Raw genomic sequence first — 16,353 nt, 5'->3', positions numbered from 1 at the left:
ACAGTGGTTGAGAATCTGCCTGCTAATGCAGGGGACACGGGTTCGAGCCCTGGTCTGGGAGGATCCCACATGCCGCGGAGCAACTAGGCCCGTGAGCCACAACTACTGAGCCTGCACGTCTGGAGCCTGTGCTCCGCAATAAGAGAGGCCGCGATAGTGAGAGGCCTGTGCACTGCGATGAAGAGTGCCCCCCGCTTGCCCCAACTAGAGAAAGCCCTCGCACAGAAACGAAGACCCAACACAGCAAAAATAAATAAATTAATAAACTCCTACCCCCAACATCAAAAAAAAATAATGATAATCATAATAATTCAAGGCTCACAAAGAACCTTTATGTCATATCTCATGTAAGGTTCACAACAATGTGCGTGTGTGTGTGTTTGTGTGTGTGTGTATAAAGTTTGCTAGAGCTGCTGTAACAAAGTACCACAAACAGTGGCTTAAACAACAGAAGTTTATTGTCTCACAGTTCTGGAGGTTAGAAGTACAGAATTAAGTTGTTGGCAGGGTTGGTTCCTTCCGTTGGCTATGAGAGAAGGATCTGTTCCAGGCCTTTCTCCTTGGCTTGTAGATGGCTTGTCTTCATGTTCACATGACGTTCTCCCTGTGTGCATGTCTCTGTGTCCAAATTTCTCCTTTTTATAATGACATCAGTCATATTTGATTAGGGCCCACCCTAATGACCTCATTTTAACTTGATTACCTCAGGGAGTACCCTCTCTCCAAATAAGTCACATTCCAAGGTACTAGGGGTTAGGACTCCAACATAAGAATTTTGGGAAGATACAACTCAACCCATAACTCTACCTATCTATCTATCTATCTATCTATCTATATACAATATACTATAAAGAATGGTTCAATATCTGATATATTTCTATTAAATCTTAAAGGCATTTTAATATGTGGATTTAAATAATCATTGAGCCATCATTGCATAACATTTCTAGAAAGTAGTGTTTTTGTCCTGTCTTACTCATGGCCTCATAAAGTTAACTAGTTTGTCCAGAAATAATAGAAACACCAGAAATAATAGAAACACCTCTTATCCTCCCTCTACCCACTCATTTCCAGATTGCCAGGAGTGGTATTCTACCCTACTCTTCTTGTTTCTCTTTTATGGTAGAGGAACGTACCAGGTTTTTTTAAAATGCCTTTTATTTTTTATTTATTTTTTTAAACTTAACTTATTTATTTTTACTTTTTGGCCATGCTGCACAGCTTGTAAGATCTTAGTTCCCTGACCAGGAATTGGACCCAGGCCCTCGGCAGTGAGAGCACAGAGTCTTAACCACTGGACCGCCAGGGAATTTCCTAAAATGCCTTTTAGAAAACCAGTGGAATCCAAATAAAGCATAAATAACAATGTGTCAGTATTGGTTCATTAGTTGTGACAATGAACCAAGTGTAGTTGTCCCATGGTAAGGAAAGGGTAAACAATAGAGGAAACTGGGGCGGGGTGGGGTGGGGTATATGGGAACTCTCTACTATCTTTTCAAGTTTTCTGTAAATCTAAAACTATTCAAAAATAAATTTATTTAAAGAATATAAAGCTTTTTATACTAGAAAGTAGTATATAGTATATATTATACAGTACATTAATTCTGTATTTAGAAATATCATATAATTGTATTGTTTTTATGCCATTGCTTGTACGTCTTTTAGTACAAAAGAACAGATTAGTTGTGGCCTCTAGAGGACAGTGTTGAGTCATAGAAAGATTTTCACAATCTGCCCAAGTTGAAGATGGACTTACACATTTTTTCTTCTTCCTTTTTTTAACCCCAAGGTCCCTGTTTGTTCATTATCCCTCTTTTTTTAAAAAAAAAAAAAAAAGCTAAGGAAAATGTATGCCTCATCTGCTATCCTGATTTATTGGAGATTTGCTTTAACTTATTATTTTTGTGGAGTTTTGGGTCTACACAGATCTATCAGGCCAGAATGACCTGCAACATTTTCACCCATGTTCAGAGCACCAAGGGCTTGTGGAAGTTGTGCAGGAGTATGGCGATGGGGGGGGAGAAGCATTATGAGGGACATAGTATGTGTTTGTGAATTCTCATATGATGGAGAGAGTGCTATAGAGTTGAACTCCCTTTAGAGAAACTAAAAACAGTTTGTAGATTAATGAAGATGCTCAAAATTAAAGACGAGCTTTGATCTTTCAAGGTCAAGACTGTTTGCTCTGCAGTGGTTTGTTGGGGGTAGGGAAAGGGAAACAAACCATTGCTCTAGCTTCTGGAACAGATTTCTGGATTAATTAGAATAGAAACTCAACATTTTAATTTAAAAATTATCCCTCCAGAGGCAGTCTCATGAGATTGACATTTTATTTTTAAGAGGCTTGTGGGGTTGGGAGTTACAGAGTGCTACTCAAGCACATTGGAGCCATATGAACCTTAATTTGCAAAAAGCTTGCCTTGGATCTAGAGGCAGCTGAAAATAATTGTTCACGTATTGGTGGGCTCAGAAGTTCTGAAACACGTCATTCTGTCATTAGGTGGATGACATTTTTTGCCGATAGTGGAGTCCAAGGGCTTCACTAATACTAGGTAAGAATCTAGTATAAACATTCAAAAACAGTTGTCATTTGATGACAGTGTGTTCCGCTTAGCAGCACCTATAGATTTCTTATCTTTTGCTCAAAGAATAAATCTTTAAAAATCTCCACTGTTGAACTGGGATGTGTGAGCCTTTTAATAGAATTTTTGAAAGGGAGTGGAAAATTTACATCCCCTCATAAATAGCGTGACATGAAAGTTAAAATCAATAGCATATTGGTAGCCACACCATCAAAGTTGAACCTTGTGGGCATGAGTCTTCCTCATTCTCATCTAATGGTGCTGGGTACCAAAAATTCTTTCTTAGGTGTTGTCTTCTCTTAATTAGTGGTGATATAACAATGTTCCACAGGCCATCTGGTTATTTAATAAATATTACAAGGATTCGATAGATATTTTAGTCCTTGAGATTGAGATTGGTCCCCTAACCTGGTCTCTAACCCAGTGTTCCTTATCTCAGGGAAGAACATTACTCCATCCTGTTTGTGCAAGTCAGAATCCTGGGAGTTGTCCTTGACTCCTCTTTTTTTCTTATCCTTGCACATAATAGATGCTGTGCCAGGTTTTATTGGTTTTACTTCTTAAATATTTCTTGAAAGCACCCACTTCTCTCTCCATGGCCACCACTCTAATCCAAGCCCTTGTCATATCTGCTTAGACTACAGCAGAAGCTGCCTCACCTACAACCAGTGTGAGCTTCCAGACACACATCTATGAGACCTTCAGTGATTTAGGGTAGCAGTGTCTTAGGATAATAACCAAAGTCACTTTCAAGGATGGTAACGCCCTGCACGTTCTGGTCCCTGTTTCTCTCTCCAGCCTCATCCGAAAACGTTCTCCTCCTTTCTCCCTGTGCTCAAGCTTCCTGGCCTCCAGTGCATCCCACAGGGTCTTGTAATTTCATCTACCTGGGACTGTCTTCCCTGCTGTCTTTGTCTGATTGTCTTCTACCCTCCTTTATAAATCACCTCAAGTGTGATTTCTTCATGAATGCCTTTCCTGATGATTTGGCCCAGAAAAGTTTTCTTTATTCTATGCTCCTTTACTTCATTGTACTTAACATAAACTTATAATTAGACACTCAGCTTTGTTGTTTGTTGATGGATATATGTCTCTACTACCAGCATATAAATTCTGTCAGTGGAGACCATGCCCAAGTATGCTCACTATCAAATCCCCAGCACTTGACACAGTGCTTGGAAAAAAGTAGTTGTTCAATACATTTGTTGAATGAATAAGTGGCTTTTGGTTTTTTGGTGTGTTTTTTTGCGGTATGTGGGCCTCTCACTGCTGTGGCCTCTCCCGTTGCGGAGCACAGGCTCCGGACGTGCAGGCTCAGCGGCCATGGCTCACGGGCCTAGCCACTCTGCGGCATGTGGGATCTTCCCGGACCGGGGCATGAACCCGCGTCCCCTGCATCAGCAGGCGGACTCTCAACCACTGCGCCACCAGGGAAGCCCTAAGTGGCTATTTTTTATTGAATGTTTAGGTAGAGGAAGAAGAACCCACTGGATACATTCGATTTGAAAAATTTCTTCCAGTGATGACTGAAGTACTACTGGAAAGAAGGTAAGAAAATAAGTGCAATTGTTAAGGTAAGGTAATGATTGGACTTGCATTAATTTCAAAACACTTGGCTTTTTCACTTTATATGTTATACTCAATCGATATTTATCATAGGATAGCTTCCTTCTAATTTTTCTCTATACTTCTGAACTGCTGGTTGGTATGTGCTCCGAAGTATCAACCACTTCAGTATTAATCTAATAAGCAAAGTGTAATTAAAGGGCAAATAAGCTGCAAAAAGCATAAATCAACAACATTCTTATTATCTTCTGTTTTGAATTATCAATGATAAATAAGAATTAACTCTAATTATTTTTCTAGAGAAAGTGTAGCATTAGCTTACCATGGTTGGTTTACTGTAGAAATTTTCTTCCCAAATAAACAAAAATAACCAAAGTCACTTTCATGGATGGTAATGCCCTGCACGTTCTGGTCCCTGTTTTTCTCTCCAGCATCATCTGAAAACATTCTCCTCCTTTCTCCCTATGCTCCAGCCTCCTGGCCTCCAATGCATCCCACAGGGTCTTAGTGCATGTAATTTCATCTACCTGGGAGGAGATAATAATGGGAACAAGTTTTGTTCGGATTATTTTCCACAATAATGAAAAAGCTAATAGATAACATCAAACATGCCAGTGATTTTTAACTAAGTATTCCTTGTGGCTGTGGAGTACTTTCAACTTTATTATCTAGATACCCAAAAATATTTCAGTGAGGGAAGTATTATTAAATATCCTAGTATGTTAGCAGCTTTTTTTTTTTAATGTGATCATTTGTTATGTAGAGACTGAGCTAAATACTGTGGCATTTACTCCTTTTATTGCATAATTAGATATAGACCAATTCCAGAAGATATCCTTCATCGAGCTTTTGAGGTGTGTAAATTCCAGATTTTATATATATTTATATTTACATGAAAAATTCATCATGCAGAATTTATTCACCAAACAAAAAATATAATATCTATCTTTTCTTTTCCCCTAGGTGTTAGATCCAGCTAAACGTGGGTTTCTTTCTAAGGAAGAATTGATCAAGTATATGACTGAAGTAGGTGAGAGTGATTTATTACTTACCTTATAACAGTAACTTATTTAAGTGATTAATAATTTAAAAACAATTAGGCAAAAATTCTAGGGGATACTTTAAAATCAGTCATTCCAGTTAAAAGGAGTTATTTACTCTTATTATTTTGGTTTTGGTGTGGTTTCCGTTTTGTAGGGGGTAAGAGAACAAAGAGTAAGTTAAGGGGAGATGGATTATTGCCTTATAGGATTTTGTAAAGTATAATGATACTTCTATAAATTGAAGTCATTCCATTCACTTAGAGTATTTCCAGAATAAAGGGGATGCCACCAGGAAAACATGAACTATCAATCGCTATAAATCAATGCTTGTTACTAGATTGAAGATTTGAGTTGGAGTCTATAAAAATTCCTTTTATAAAAACTTTTCAGTTGGTGAAGTTAGGGATAATACAGCCTCAAATAAATAAGAATTCACATAAAATTTTTCAGTTTTTTATGCTAATGGTACCATATATATTTGCTTTGCACTTGAACTGTACACACATGCAGGCACACACACATATACATACATATATATGCACACCTATATATGCCAACATATTTCCTTTAGGAATTCTCTCTGCTTAAGCTGATGTGTAAATTTGTTTTCCCTGAATGTCAGTAGCCTAATGGACATTCTTTTGAAGCCATTCTCATATTGGTCACTTCCCCTCTTCCTATATAAAGTTAGAGCTCCGTCTCTGTTCAGTTCACTAGTTCATAGATGAGTCCTGAATGATTCAGAGTTGCTAATCACTTGAGACAATCAGAAGTGCAGGGAATTTTGAGTCGGGAAGATTAAGACTGCATCTCCACGTGCCACTGATTGGACCATTTTTGACCTGATCCACCATTAGATGAGAATACAGGGGGTGAGAGTAAGAGTGGCATGATCGTCGTAACTGCTATCCAAAAACTCATGACCTTGTTAAAATTATCTTAGGGGCTAACTTTGATGGAAGTGTTATGTTTCAAAGCACCAACCTAGGAATTACTTTAAGGGAAGTAAATCCTAGGTTATATTAGGCAATATGGATTTCGTCAAAACAGCCAAAACAGTTCAGTGTCATTAGTATGACATGCCCACTGTGTAGGTGAGGGATACTAAGCACAGCGAGAGGTAATGATACTAAAATCGGCTCCCTTTCTCAAGGAAATTATAGTCTTATTGGAGGAAATAAAACCAACGTATAAAACAATTCAAACTATAAGACAGTAGAAAAATGTGAGTATCAGAAGATCAATGTGGGCTGGACCAGCCTGGAAAGCTTGGTCTGGGAAGACTTAAAGAGAAAATAGGTTTGTTGAGATGGTAGAATTACCTGGGGGGGTTATCGAGAGCAGGGGTAAAATCTTCCGCATTGTAGCACCTCCCACGCATAGTAAGTCTCAGCAAATATTGGTTGAATTAACGAATGAGTGAGGAGATGAATGTAGAATGGGTGAAGGGGCTGATGATGGGGAGACATAGATTGATAGAAAGTACGAACAAAAAACTGGGAGGTGGGAATGAGCACGATATTTCGGGAGCCTGTGAGAAGACAGGGCCCAGAGGGTCTTGTTGGCAAACGGTAGGAAATGAACCTAGGCCGATTGACTGGGATTAGATTGCAGAGGCCGAAGAGGAGAATTCATCCTACGGGCAATGGAGAAGCATTGTAGGGTTCTGAGCAGGTGAATCACACAATGCAAGAGAGATTGTGGGAAGGTTAATCTGGTATTGGTAGGTTTGTGAGATGAGCGAGGAAGAGGAGAGACTGGGGAGACCAGTTAGGAGGCTAGTTCAGCATTTTGAAGGGCTGTATCTGGCAGTGGCAATGGGAATGGAAAGAAGGGATTGATACAATAGGACTGTCTACAGAAGGCTCCACAGGTCATGATGAGTGACAGAGTGCCGGGGACAAAGATGGGAGCTGAGTCAAAAGTAACAAGGCTTTGGCCTGGACGACGGGTATTACGGTAATGCTACTGACTGAAATAGAGCAATCAGAAACAGACTGCAGTGGATACAGAGACAGTGCAGCTTTTCACAGTGTCCACAGAATATTAATCACTTTGAGAATATGCATTCTAAATGCCCAGGATATCGTATGGTGAACATAATAAATCACATAGAATCAAGTTCCTGCAAGATAGAAGTCCTCATGTGTCCAGGTATGTGTATTGTGTCAGACAGCGTTTAGCAGCAGGGAAGATCTTGAAAAAAACTTTTTGAACAAACACATATTGCTGCCTATGTGCCAGGCAATGTTCTAAGTGCTATTCAAATAATAACACTTAATTCTCATAACAAGCCTATGAGATAGGTAGTATTATTATCATCTGCGTTTTACAGACAGGAAAACTGAGACACAGAGAGGTTAAGTGACTTGCCTGGGATCTTAAAGCTAATGAGACAGTAGAGCATTTGAACCCAGGCAGTCTGGCTCCCAAGCTTGTGCTTTTAATCCTTAAGCTATTTTCCTCCCATCCTTAATCAAATACTACGTATCTCTTTCCTTGCCTGCGGAAACAGTGACCACCTTCCGTATTTTTTTTTTTTTTTTTTTTTTTGCGGTACACAGGCCTCTCACTGTTGTGGCCTCTCCCGTTGCGGAGCACAGGCTCCGGATGCGCAGCCTCAGCAGCCATGGCTCATGGGCCCAGCCGCTCCGCAGCATGTGGGATCTTCCCGGACCGGGGCACGAACCCGTGTCCCCTGCATCAGCAGGCGGACTTTCAACCACTGCGCCACCAGGGAAGCCCACCTTCCGTATTTCACTGTGAGCAAAACCTTGTTCCAAGCAGTCAAGTGTGGTTCCTGGACCTTGAGTTGGACTGCTGGCATGCAGATCCAGTTCCACCACCCACTGGCTGGGGCTGCCTGCCTGTTTTCTTTGTGTGCTGGTGTCCTCAGCTGTAAGTGGGGATAATAGTTCTTACCTCTCATGAGGTGGTTGGGAGATTAACTTAGTTAATATCTGTGAAACACTAAGATCAGTGCCTGGCACACGGTAGTTCTCGATAAATGTTTATTGTCAGTATTCTCATAAGGACTTATATGCCCAGCAAAGTTCGTTGGCAGTGGATTTAGTATTTAACAATCAGGTTGTAAGAAAGATTCAGAGATTGTCTTTTGGGGCTTCCCTGGTGGCGCGGTGGTTAAGAATCTGCCTGCCAATGCAGGGGACACGGGTTTGAGCCCTGGTCCGGGAAGATCCCACATGCCGCAGAGCAACTAAGCCTGTGTGCCACAACTACTGAGCCTGCAGTCTAGAGCCCGCGAGCCACAACTACTGAGCCTACGAGCCACAACTGCTGAAGCCTGGGTGCCTAGAGCCCGTGCTCTGCAACAAGAGAAGCCACCGCAATGAGAAGCCCACGCGCCGCCACAAAGAGTAGCCCCCACTCTCAGCAACAAGAGGAAACCCGTGTGCAGCAGCGAAGACCCAATGCAGCTAAAAAATTAAATGAATAAATAAAATTTAAAAAAAGAGAAATTGTCTTTTTAGGCATTCTTTCTTTCCTTAGGACGTAAACATGATTTCAGAAGAACTCAAGCACATTCCCATTGTTTGGTGATACTATCATCATTGTCATAAAAATCCCCACTTGAATAATTTCTGTATTATTAACTGAATTCCACCTTAGAAAGTGTTGTTTGTAGTGGCAGGTGACAAACTCAGAAATTTACCTGCTTGGATTAAGACTCTTTAGGGGTGAGCTGACGATTCGGATGTTTCTGTATTTTTGTTTAATATCAGCACAAAGTTCTATCTTAAATAGATGACAGTGTTTCCAGTGTTCTTCCTGAATTTGCTTTTCATCTTGGTGAAACCAATATCCAAGATGGCCTTCAGCTATTACCCGAATCCAGCTAAAGCCCACAGATTTTCTATCCAGCTTGTGGTTTCATTTGACAGCAGCACTGGGCCGAACTATAGCAAAGAGGACTGTTTTGAACTGGCTGATGAATGCATCTGTCACTGGGTGCAGCTGGATCACCAAATTGACCTACCCTGGTTAGAGAATATTCATAGACATTGTCATAGCTTAAACCTCTGTTATCTCTTCTTCAGCATTTCTACATAGCAACCAGTTAATCCTTTCTTCATACCCTTACTAAATATAATGATTAGACTCCCTGTAAAACTATGACTTCAGGTTAATCCTTTGGCGATTTTAGTGGTTTTAATTTAAGTAAATAAACAACCTTATTTATGATGTTTTCATGTCCTCCTGCTGTTTTGGCTGAAACGATTGATTCTATAGGTTGCTTGAGATACGATACCTGCAAGGTAAAATAACTCCAGAATTTGCCAGGGGTCCCACAGCATGCTCTTTGAACCTCTGGACTGTCACGATGTGCTGGCCTTATGGCCCCTGGGAGAGTAACTAGAGACACAATGGGGGATGGTGGGGCTCCACGGCAGTTAAGTGGGCTAGTGGAAAGAGAAAAAAAAAAATCAGAGGATTGTAAATGATGAGTTTCCCTTCTTGTTCTTCCCAGGTGAGCGTTTTTCTCAGGAGGAAATGGAAGAAATGTTGTCTGCTGCAATTGATCCAGAATCGAATTCAATTCATTACAAGGACTATATAACAATGATGGTGGTAGATGAAAATTAAACACTCTACAGACTTCATTTCTAATTGAAAGATCATTTTAAGAATTGCTTGTCCTTGTTAATTTCACATTTTATTTTATAATTCCTACATATTGCTAATTAATGCCTTGTGACAACTATTTCAAGATATTTTGTTTTTTAAAGGTGATCATAACAGTGTAAAACACAAATTTATTTAGTATGTCTAGCCCTATGGAATGACAAACTGCTAATTATTTTAAAACTATTCTTAAAATATTTAACATAATCCATGGATTGTTACTAATTTTCTACAATTAAATCCAGGTTACTTTCAAATTAATTAAGCTGGCAAAATGAAGAATGATTAGAATGACCCAAAGTTTTGCATGTAAAGATCTTGGGTTGGGGCAGAATGACCATAAATTGAAAATGAGTAGTAATGTGATGACAGCTTCTTTTTAAAACAGCGAACACTTCAGCAATCAGAATGTGGAAGGAAAGTCATTGAAGCAGATATTAATAATTAATTTCTTATGAGTGCCAATTATAAATCTCATTTGAGATGATAGTAACTTAGCATAAAAATTTAAATTTGCTGATCTTGCATGTTACCTGCCATTTATGGAATAGCTAAAGGAGTTGAGATAATTGAACCTTGAGCAAAGAAGACTGATTGGAAATTGGTAATGTAAGGAAGTGGCAATTCTCTTGTGGTCTTTAGAATTCTTAACCTATTCAGAATACCTGTCATGAGAATATTGTCCTGAATACTGAGTAAGAAAATTGAGAAATGTTATGGGGTGCAGGAGGTACAGCTGTTGAAAGAGCGGGATAAAGTTATCTGAGCACAAAGAATCACAATGGAAAAGCAAAGGGGAAATTAAGATAAAGGAAAATGAATAATCTTCCATAACCTGTATCATTCTTTCATACACACACACACACACACACACACACACAGTGATCTCTATTTAAAGATGCTTCACCACTACATGTGTCTATATATACATATAAACATTTAATGCTGCTTGTGATTCTTCCTCCTAGGCATGCAGGGGGCTGCTACTTAAGAGACTCTATCATTGTCCATTCATTCATTCATGAAACATTTACTGAGAATTATTAGATAATGTACTAGGAGCTGGAGTTGCACGGTGAATCAGTCCCTAACTAGTCGAGATCACAGTTTAGTGAGGGAGACCTGCAAGTCAATCAGCAACCACATTTCAGACAGGGCAGATGCAGGGCCTCTAGTTGCTTTCTGAGTGAAGAGGACGGTGGTAGGTTACAGAGCTTGAGGAGAATGGTAAAATTTGGAAATATCTCTTGTGGGAAATGGGAGAAAGAGTTGAGAAAGAGCCCATGTAAAAATTTCAAGAAATCCTGGGGGATTTTGTTCAGTAACTCGGGCCCACGAGCAAAAATGATGGATTGTTGTATTGATTCAGGGTTAAGGTTTGTCATCTGAGTGAGATGGAGGCAACCAAAGGTCAAGGGAGTAGAGGAATTCACAAGAAAGCAGTTGTAACAATGCTCTCTTGAGTCTGAGTAGTAGAGATACATACAGGTAGGAGTGGGCTCTCAGACCGAGAGACAGAGGCAGGGCCTCATGGCCTCCAAAGGGGCAAACAGCTGTGCAGGGGGAGCGAGAGATGATGGGCTTTCCTGCCATTCCTGAGTAATTACATGCTTTGCTTGAAATTTGACTTCACTGTGTTTTTAGAGTGTTCCTTCATTCTCCTGTGTTATTATTATAATTAATAATAATAGCTAACATCTGGGGACTGCTCACTATGTACCGGGCACTGATCTGAGTGCTTTTTATATATTAGCTGATTTAATCCTCCCAGCCACCCAGCGACATGGGTCACAGCTATAAGGGGTTGTATTCATCAGTTTGTGCTAGGTTGTGCTGTGATACCAAACAACTCAAGAGCTCAGGGCTTACTACAGTAAGAGTTCTTTTTTGTTCACGTTTTGTGTCACCTGGCGTCGGCTGGGCCTCTGCTTCATGTGTCGTCTTCGTGCAGCTCATCTACTTCCTAAGCAGGGTGACCGTGTGTCTTGGGTTACCCAGGGTGGTCGCAGCCTACGTTTGTTGTCCCAGTGTAGTTGTTAACAGATCTCCCTCTTGGAAGTGTCCTGGTTTAAATGATTAATATGTGGTCATCCCATTTGAAAAATAGTGAATAAAAATGATGCTGAGGAATCATCATTTACAGAAGGTTTTATGAAAAGTAACCACAGAAGTGTGGTAATGGGAGGCATTTCTTCCTGCACTGGTGTCCCGAGATTATGCCGGGGTGAGAGCCAAGTGGAGGCCTGATGTGCCACTCACTCCGCCGTGCTTGTTTAGAATCACCACCCAGAGATGAACACGAGCCACATGCCCTTAGGCCAGGGCAGAGAAGTATGAGGCAGGGGGTGTGGTGACCCCCAGAGCTTTAGCAGACAGGTGGCTTATGATAGGCGACACACTGCAGCCGGAAAGGAGGGTGCCAGAGACATGAACACCCTTGAAGGTGGAAGTATACCCAGGGGCATATCATTTAGCAGCAGCGGCCTGCACCAACATGTAGCGTGAAAGCATGTGCTGGTGCCCAACGCATAAGCCCAGGCACGGACTTGTTCGGAGCCCACAAGGCAGCTCTGACTTGTCTTCTCTAAGCCCGTTACCCTGCATGACCCTGGTCATACCAGAGAAATGCAGGCTGGTGAATTAGCCCCAGTCGCTTCATAAATGGTGATATCATATTCTTTTCTCAGGAAGGATGCCTCAGGATTGGGTGCCCCCAGGTCTCACCTTCTAGAATTCTTTCAAAAGTTCTGACTGATGTCAAACTTCACACCCCATCTCAAGGAAATACTATCTTTTTAGTAGTCATAAGAGTTAGCTTTATGGAATATGATTCACTTTAGCACAAATTTGTTTTTATAAGGCCATGAAAAAGTACAACAGGCTTCCCACAGAAATCTCATCTTTATCTCCTAGCTGCAGAATAAATGTAGCATATTTGCAAAAGGAACACTTTTCTTGAGGGCTTCCCTAGTGGTGCAGTGGTTGAGAGTCCGCCTGCCGATGCCGAGGACACGGGTTCGTGCCCCGGTCCGGCAAGATCCTACATGCCGCAGAGCGGCTGGGCCTGTGAGCCATGGCCGCTGGGCCTGCGCAAAAAGGAACACTTTTCTTTATACTCTAACAATTTTGATCCATATTTTACCTCTTTTCACTCATCTTAGCCCTCAACATCCAACTTAAATCACAATGGCATTTTCCTGGCAAGAAGAGTGCTTGGTCTCCTGTGTAGATGGTTTGCTTGTCCTTATGACTCTGGGCTTCTGCAAAGCCTGCCATACCAGGCCCTGTGGAAAGACAGGTCCGTTCTCACACGTCTGGGCTGGGGAAGCTGCATGACTCAGGGTCCGGGGTGCAGGCCTGGCAGTCTGGAGATCCTTGCACCCTGACCTAGGCTTTGCTTGTGACTCACTCTGGATCAGGTGCTTCCCTCCTGTGCATCTCTGTCTGGAAAATAAAGAGCCCAACTCTAGTTCTTCTTCCATCTTCCAAAAGCAGGGCAGGTGTAGTCCCCTTTGCATGTACCAAATGTCCGAGTGTCCAACGGTAAGAGATTAAGAAGAATGTCTGAGACGACAGGCTGGTTGGGATTTTCACTGGCAGGATTATTTTCTGTGGAATGAGGTGCATTTAGGGCTTTTTCTCCTTCCTTCCTGCTTTCCTTTCTTTCCCTTTTCTAACTGCTTCCAGTTAAGAAAGTACCTTGTTTATATAGCCAGTTCCCTATAGAAGATCCATGTCACTACATTGCCCCTTCTGGGCAGGTTAAGTAAGCAGAGATCCTCATGGTAACGTGCCCTGCCTGTGCCAGGCGTGGCTGTCTCCGAGGCCTGCACCTAGTGAAAGTGTAGGTTACTTATCACCTACTTAGATGCACCTGGGAGGGGGTGCTTGTTAGAAATTCAGACTCCTGGGTCCCATTCCAGACCCCTAGAACAGACTCTCTGGAGGTGAGACCCAGGAACCCACATTTTCACAGATATTCCCAGGGGAGCCTTACGCATGCTACAGTGTAAGAACCACTGTCTGGGGCAGTGTTATATTGTGAAAGTGTGGGATTTGGAACTGGGCTCTGCCACTTGGTGCATAGGTGATTGGTGCACATGTTTAATATTGCTGGGTCTCTGCGTCTTATTCGTAAAGTGGAAAGAACACCTACCTTACAGGGCTGGTGTGTAAATGAGATAATGAAAGTGAAAATTCTTTAAAGATTAAAGTGTGACAGAAATGATTATTTACAGGAAAAACAGCAAGGGAGGGAGAGAGGAAGGGAAGGAGCAAAAGGAGAAAGAGAGGGTGTGGGAAGGAAGGGAGAGACAGACAAGTAGGCCAACCTGCTGCCTGGGTATAGAGAGTCAGGAGTGTGGAACTGTAGGTAGATAATAATATGATCTGTGGGGTGAAGGTGATGAGACACCTGAGTTAGAGACACCTGAGGTACTGGTGGAGATACCAGGAGATTCGCTGTCGTGGTGTTATTAGTTATAAGCGGTCACGTTTCTTTCTAGAATGTGCAATTAGGAGATTTTAGGAGATGGTTTGTCGTTTTTTTTTTAATTGTAGTAAAAATCAGCTGGCGTAAAATTTACCATCTCAGCCATACTTCAGTGCACAGTTCAGTAGCGTTAATAAGTATATTCACATTGTTGTAAAATAGATCTCTAGAACTTTCTCACTTTACCAATCTGAAATACTATACCCATCAACCAGCTCCCCTTTCTCCCTGCCCCCAGCTCCTGGCAACACCATTCTACTTTGTTTCTATGAGTTGGACTACTCTGGGTATCTCATATAAGTGGAATCATGCAGTATTTGTCCTTCTGTGACTGGCCTATTTCACTTAGCTTAATGTCCTCAGGGTTCAACCATAATGTAGCATGTGACAGAGTTTCCTTCCTTTTTTTTTTTTTTTTTTTTTTTAGCTGTACGCGGGCCTCTCACTGTTGTGGCCTCTCCCGTTGCGGAGCACAGGCTCCAGACGTGCAGGCTCAGCGGCCATGGCTCACGGGACCAGCCACTCCGCGGCATGTGGGATCTTCCCAGACCGGGGCACGAACCCGTGTCCCCTGCATCGGCAGGCGGACTCTCAACCACTGTGCCACCAGGGAAGCCCCTCCTTCCTTTTAAAAGCTGAATAATATTCCCTTATTACCACATTTTGATTATGCATTCATCCGTTGGTGGACACTTGAGTTGCTTTCACCTCTTGCCTATTGTGAATAATACTGCTGTGAATATGAGTGTGCAGGTATCTTTTTGAGACCCTACTTTCAATTCTTTTGGATATATATCGGTAAGTGAGATTGCTGGATCTTTCTTCTTTAAAAACCAAAAAAAATTGCTATCAGTCATAGTGCTTTTAGAGCAACATGAATTATTCATCTCACCCCCTGGAGAAAATGCTCTTATTCATTTGAGGAAAGGTGTTTCATTTTTCTGAAAAAAATATTCACAAAGTTGAAAACTTGGGGCCAACTCTAGTTCTTTGGAGAAAGAGATGAGATAAAGCGGCACATTCTGAAATTCAGGACATAGTTTTATGAGTGACTGAACAAAGTGCCAAATATCTCTTGGTACTTCCCTAGTAAGTCTTCAGCTACTCAGTAAGACATCCTGAAAGAGGCTTCTAACCATTTATCGCTGATTATGGAATTTATTAAAGTATGGATTGAGTATCGCCTGACTTTAAGTATAGCTTTAAAAATGTCGAGGTTTATTTTTGTGTTCTGAACGCTTAGTTTCTAAATGTCTTGCTAATTATGATGGCTCCATTCTGAACCTGTTTACCTGCTCAAGGCATGATATTTATTTACTTAGGCAGAGTTCATTGTTAGTGATAGTAAAGGTAAATCTATTTTACAACCATTCTTCTTGACAATTTACAATATTTCTTAGTTACTTCTCATCAAATCGGATGAGACTGTCATAGTTTTTACCTTGGAGGAGAATTGTAGCTCTGCCATTTTCTTGAAGTTCACTTCTGTTTAGAGTATTAATATTATTTTCAATTCAAGGTTACTTTGTAGGAAACTATTTTAGCCTCTTATCAGTTTATTAGGGCTAGTTTTCTTTTGTTGTTGTTGTTGTTGTTTTTGCTGTACACAGGCCTCTCACTGTTGTGGCCTCTCCCGTTGCGGAGCACAGGCTCCGGACGCACAGGCTCAGCGGCCATGGCTCACGGGCCCAGCCGCTCCGCGGCATGTGGGATCTTCCCGGACCAGGGCACGAACCCGCGTCCCCTGCATCGGCAGGCGGACTCTCAACCACTGCGCCACCAGGGAAGCCCCTATTAGAGCTAGTTTTGTTAAAACTAGATAACACCTGTGAATCCTCCGTTTACCTGACACCCATAAAATTAGTAAGACCACTGCACTAAGCAAGGTGAAAGTGTGTGTGGGAGTGAAGGCACCCACATGCTGCCCTTGGGACACCTGCCGGCCTTCCTGATATGTGATTACCTCACACACAGATCCAGTGATGATGTTAATGTCCATCCGTATTACATGTTGGTGAGCTCTCAT

General features: G+C 41.6%; 1 protein-coding gene across 3 annotated transcripts in view; it reads left to right on the top strand.

Annotated features, from left to right (window-relative positions):
• Nucleotides 1-15,848, top strand: part of DRC8 (dynein regulatory complex subunit 8) — a 133,180-nt gene extending 117,332 nt beyond the window's left edge. For 2 of the 3 annotated variants that reach the window (XM_079914059.1, XM_079914061.1), the window contains exons 4-7: nt 4,051-4,130; nt 4,960-5,002; nt 5,112-5,178; nt 9,681-15,848. In XM_079914059.1, the coding sequence (XP_079770185.1) occupies nt 4,051-4,130; nt 4,960-5,002; nt 5,112-5,178; nt 9,681-9,796 (306 nt within the window). In that variant the 3' untranslated portion in view covers nt 9,797-15,848. The remainder of the gene's footprint in view (nt 1-4,050; nt 4,131-4,959; nt 5,003-5,111; nt 5,179-9,680) is intronic. The other variant, XM_079914060.1, reaches the window with a different exon arrangement.
• Nucleotides 15,849-16,353: the final 505 nt, after the last annotated feature.

This window comes from Stenella coeruleoalba (genome assembly GCF_951394435.1).
Source record: "Stenella coeruleoalba genome assembly, chromosome: 1".
In the NCBI taxonomy this organism is placed as follows: domain Eukaryota; kingdom Metazoa; phylum Chordata; class Mammalia; order Artiodactyla; family Delphinidae; genus Stenella; species Stenella coeruleoalba.
Note: the sequence above shows the minus strand (reverse complement) of the source record. Positions and strands in the feature narration are given on the sequence as shown.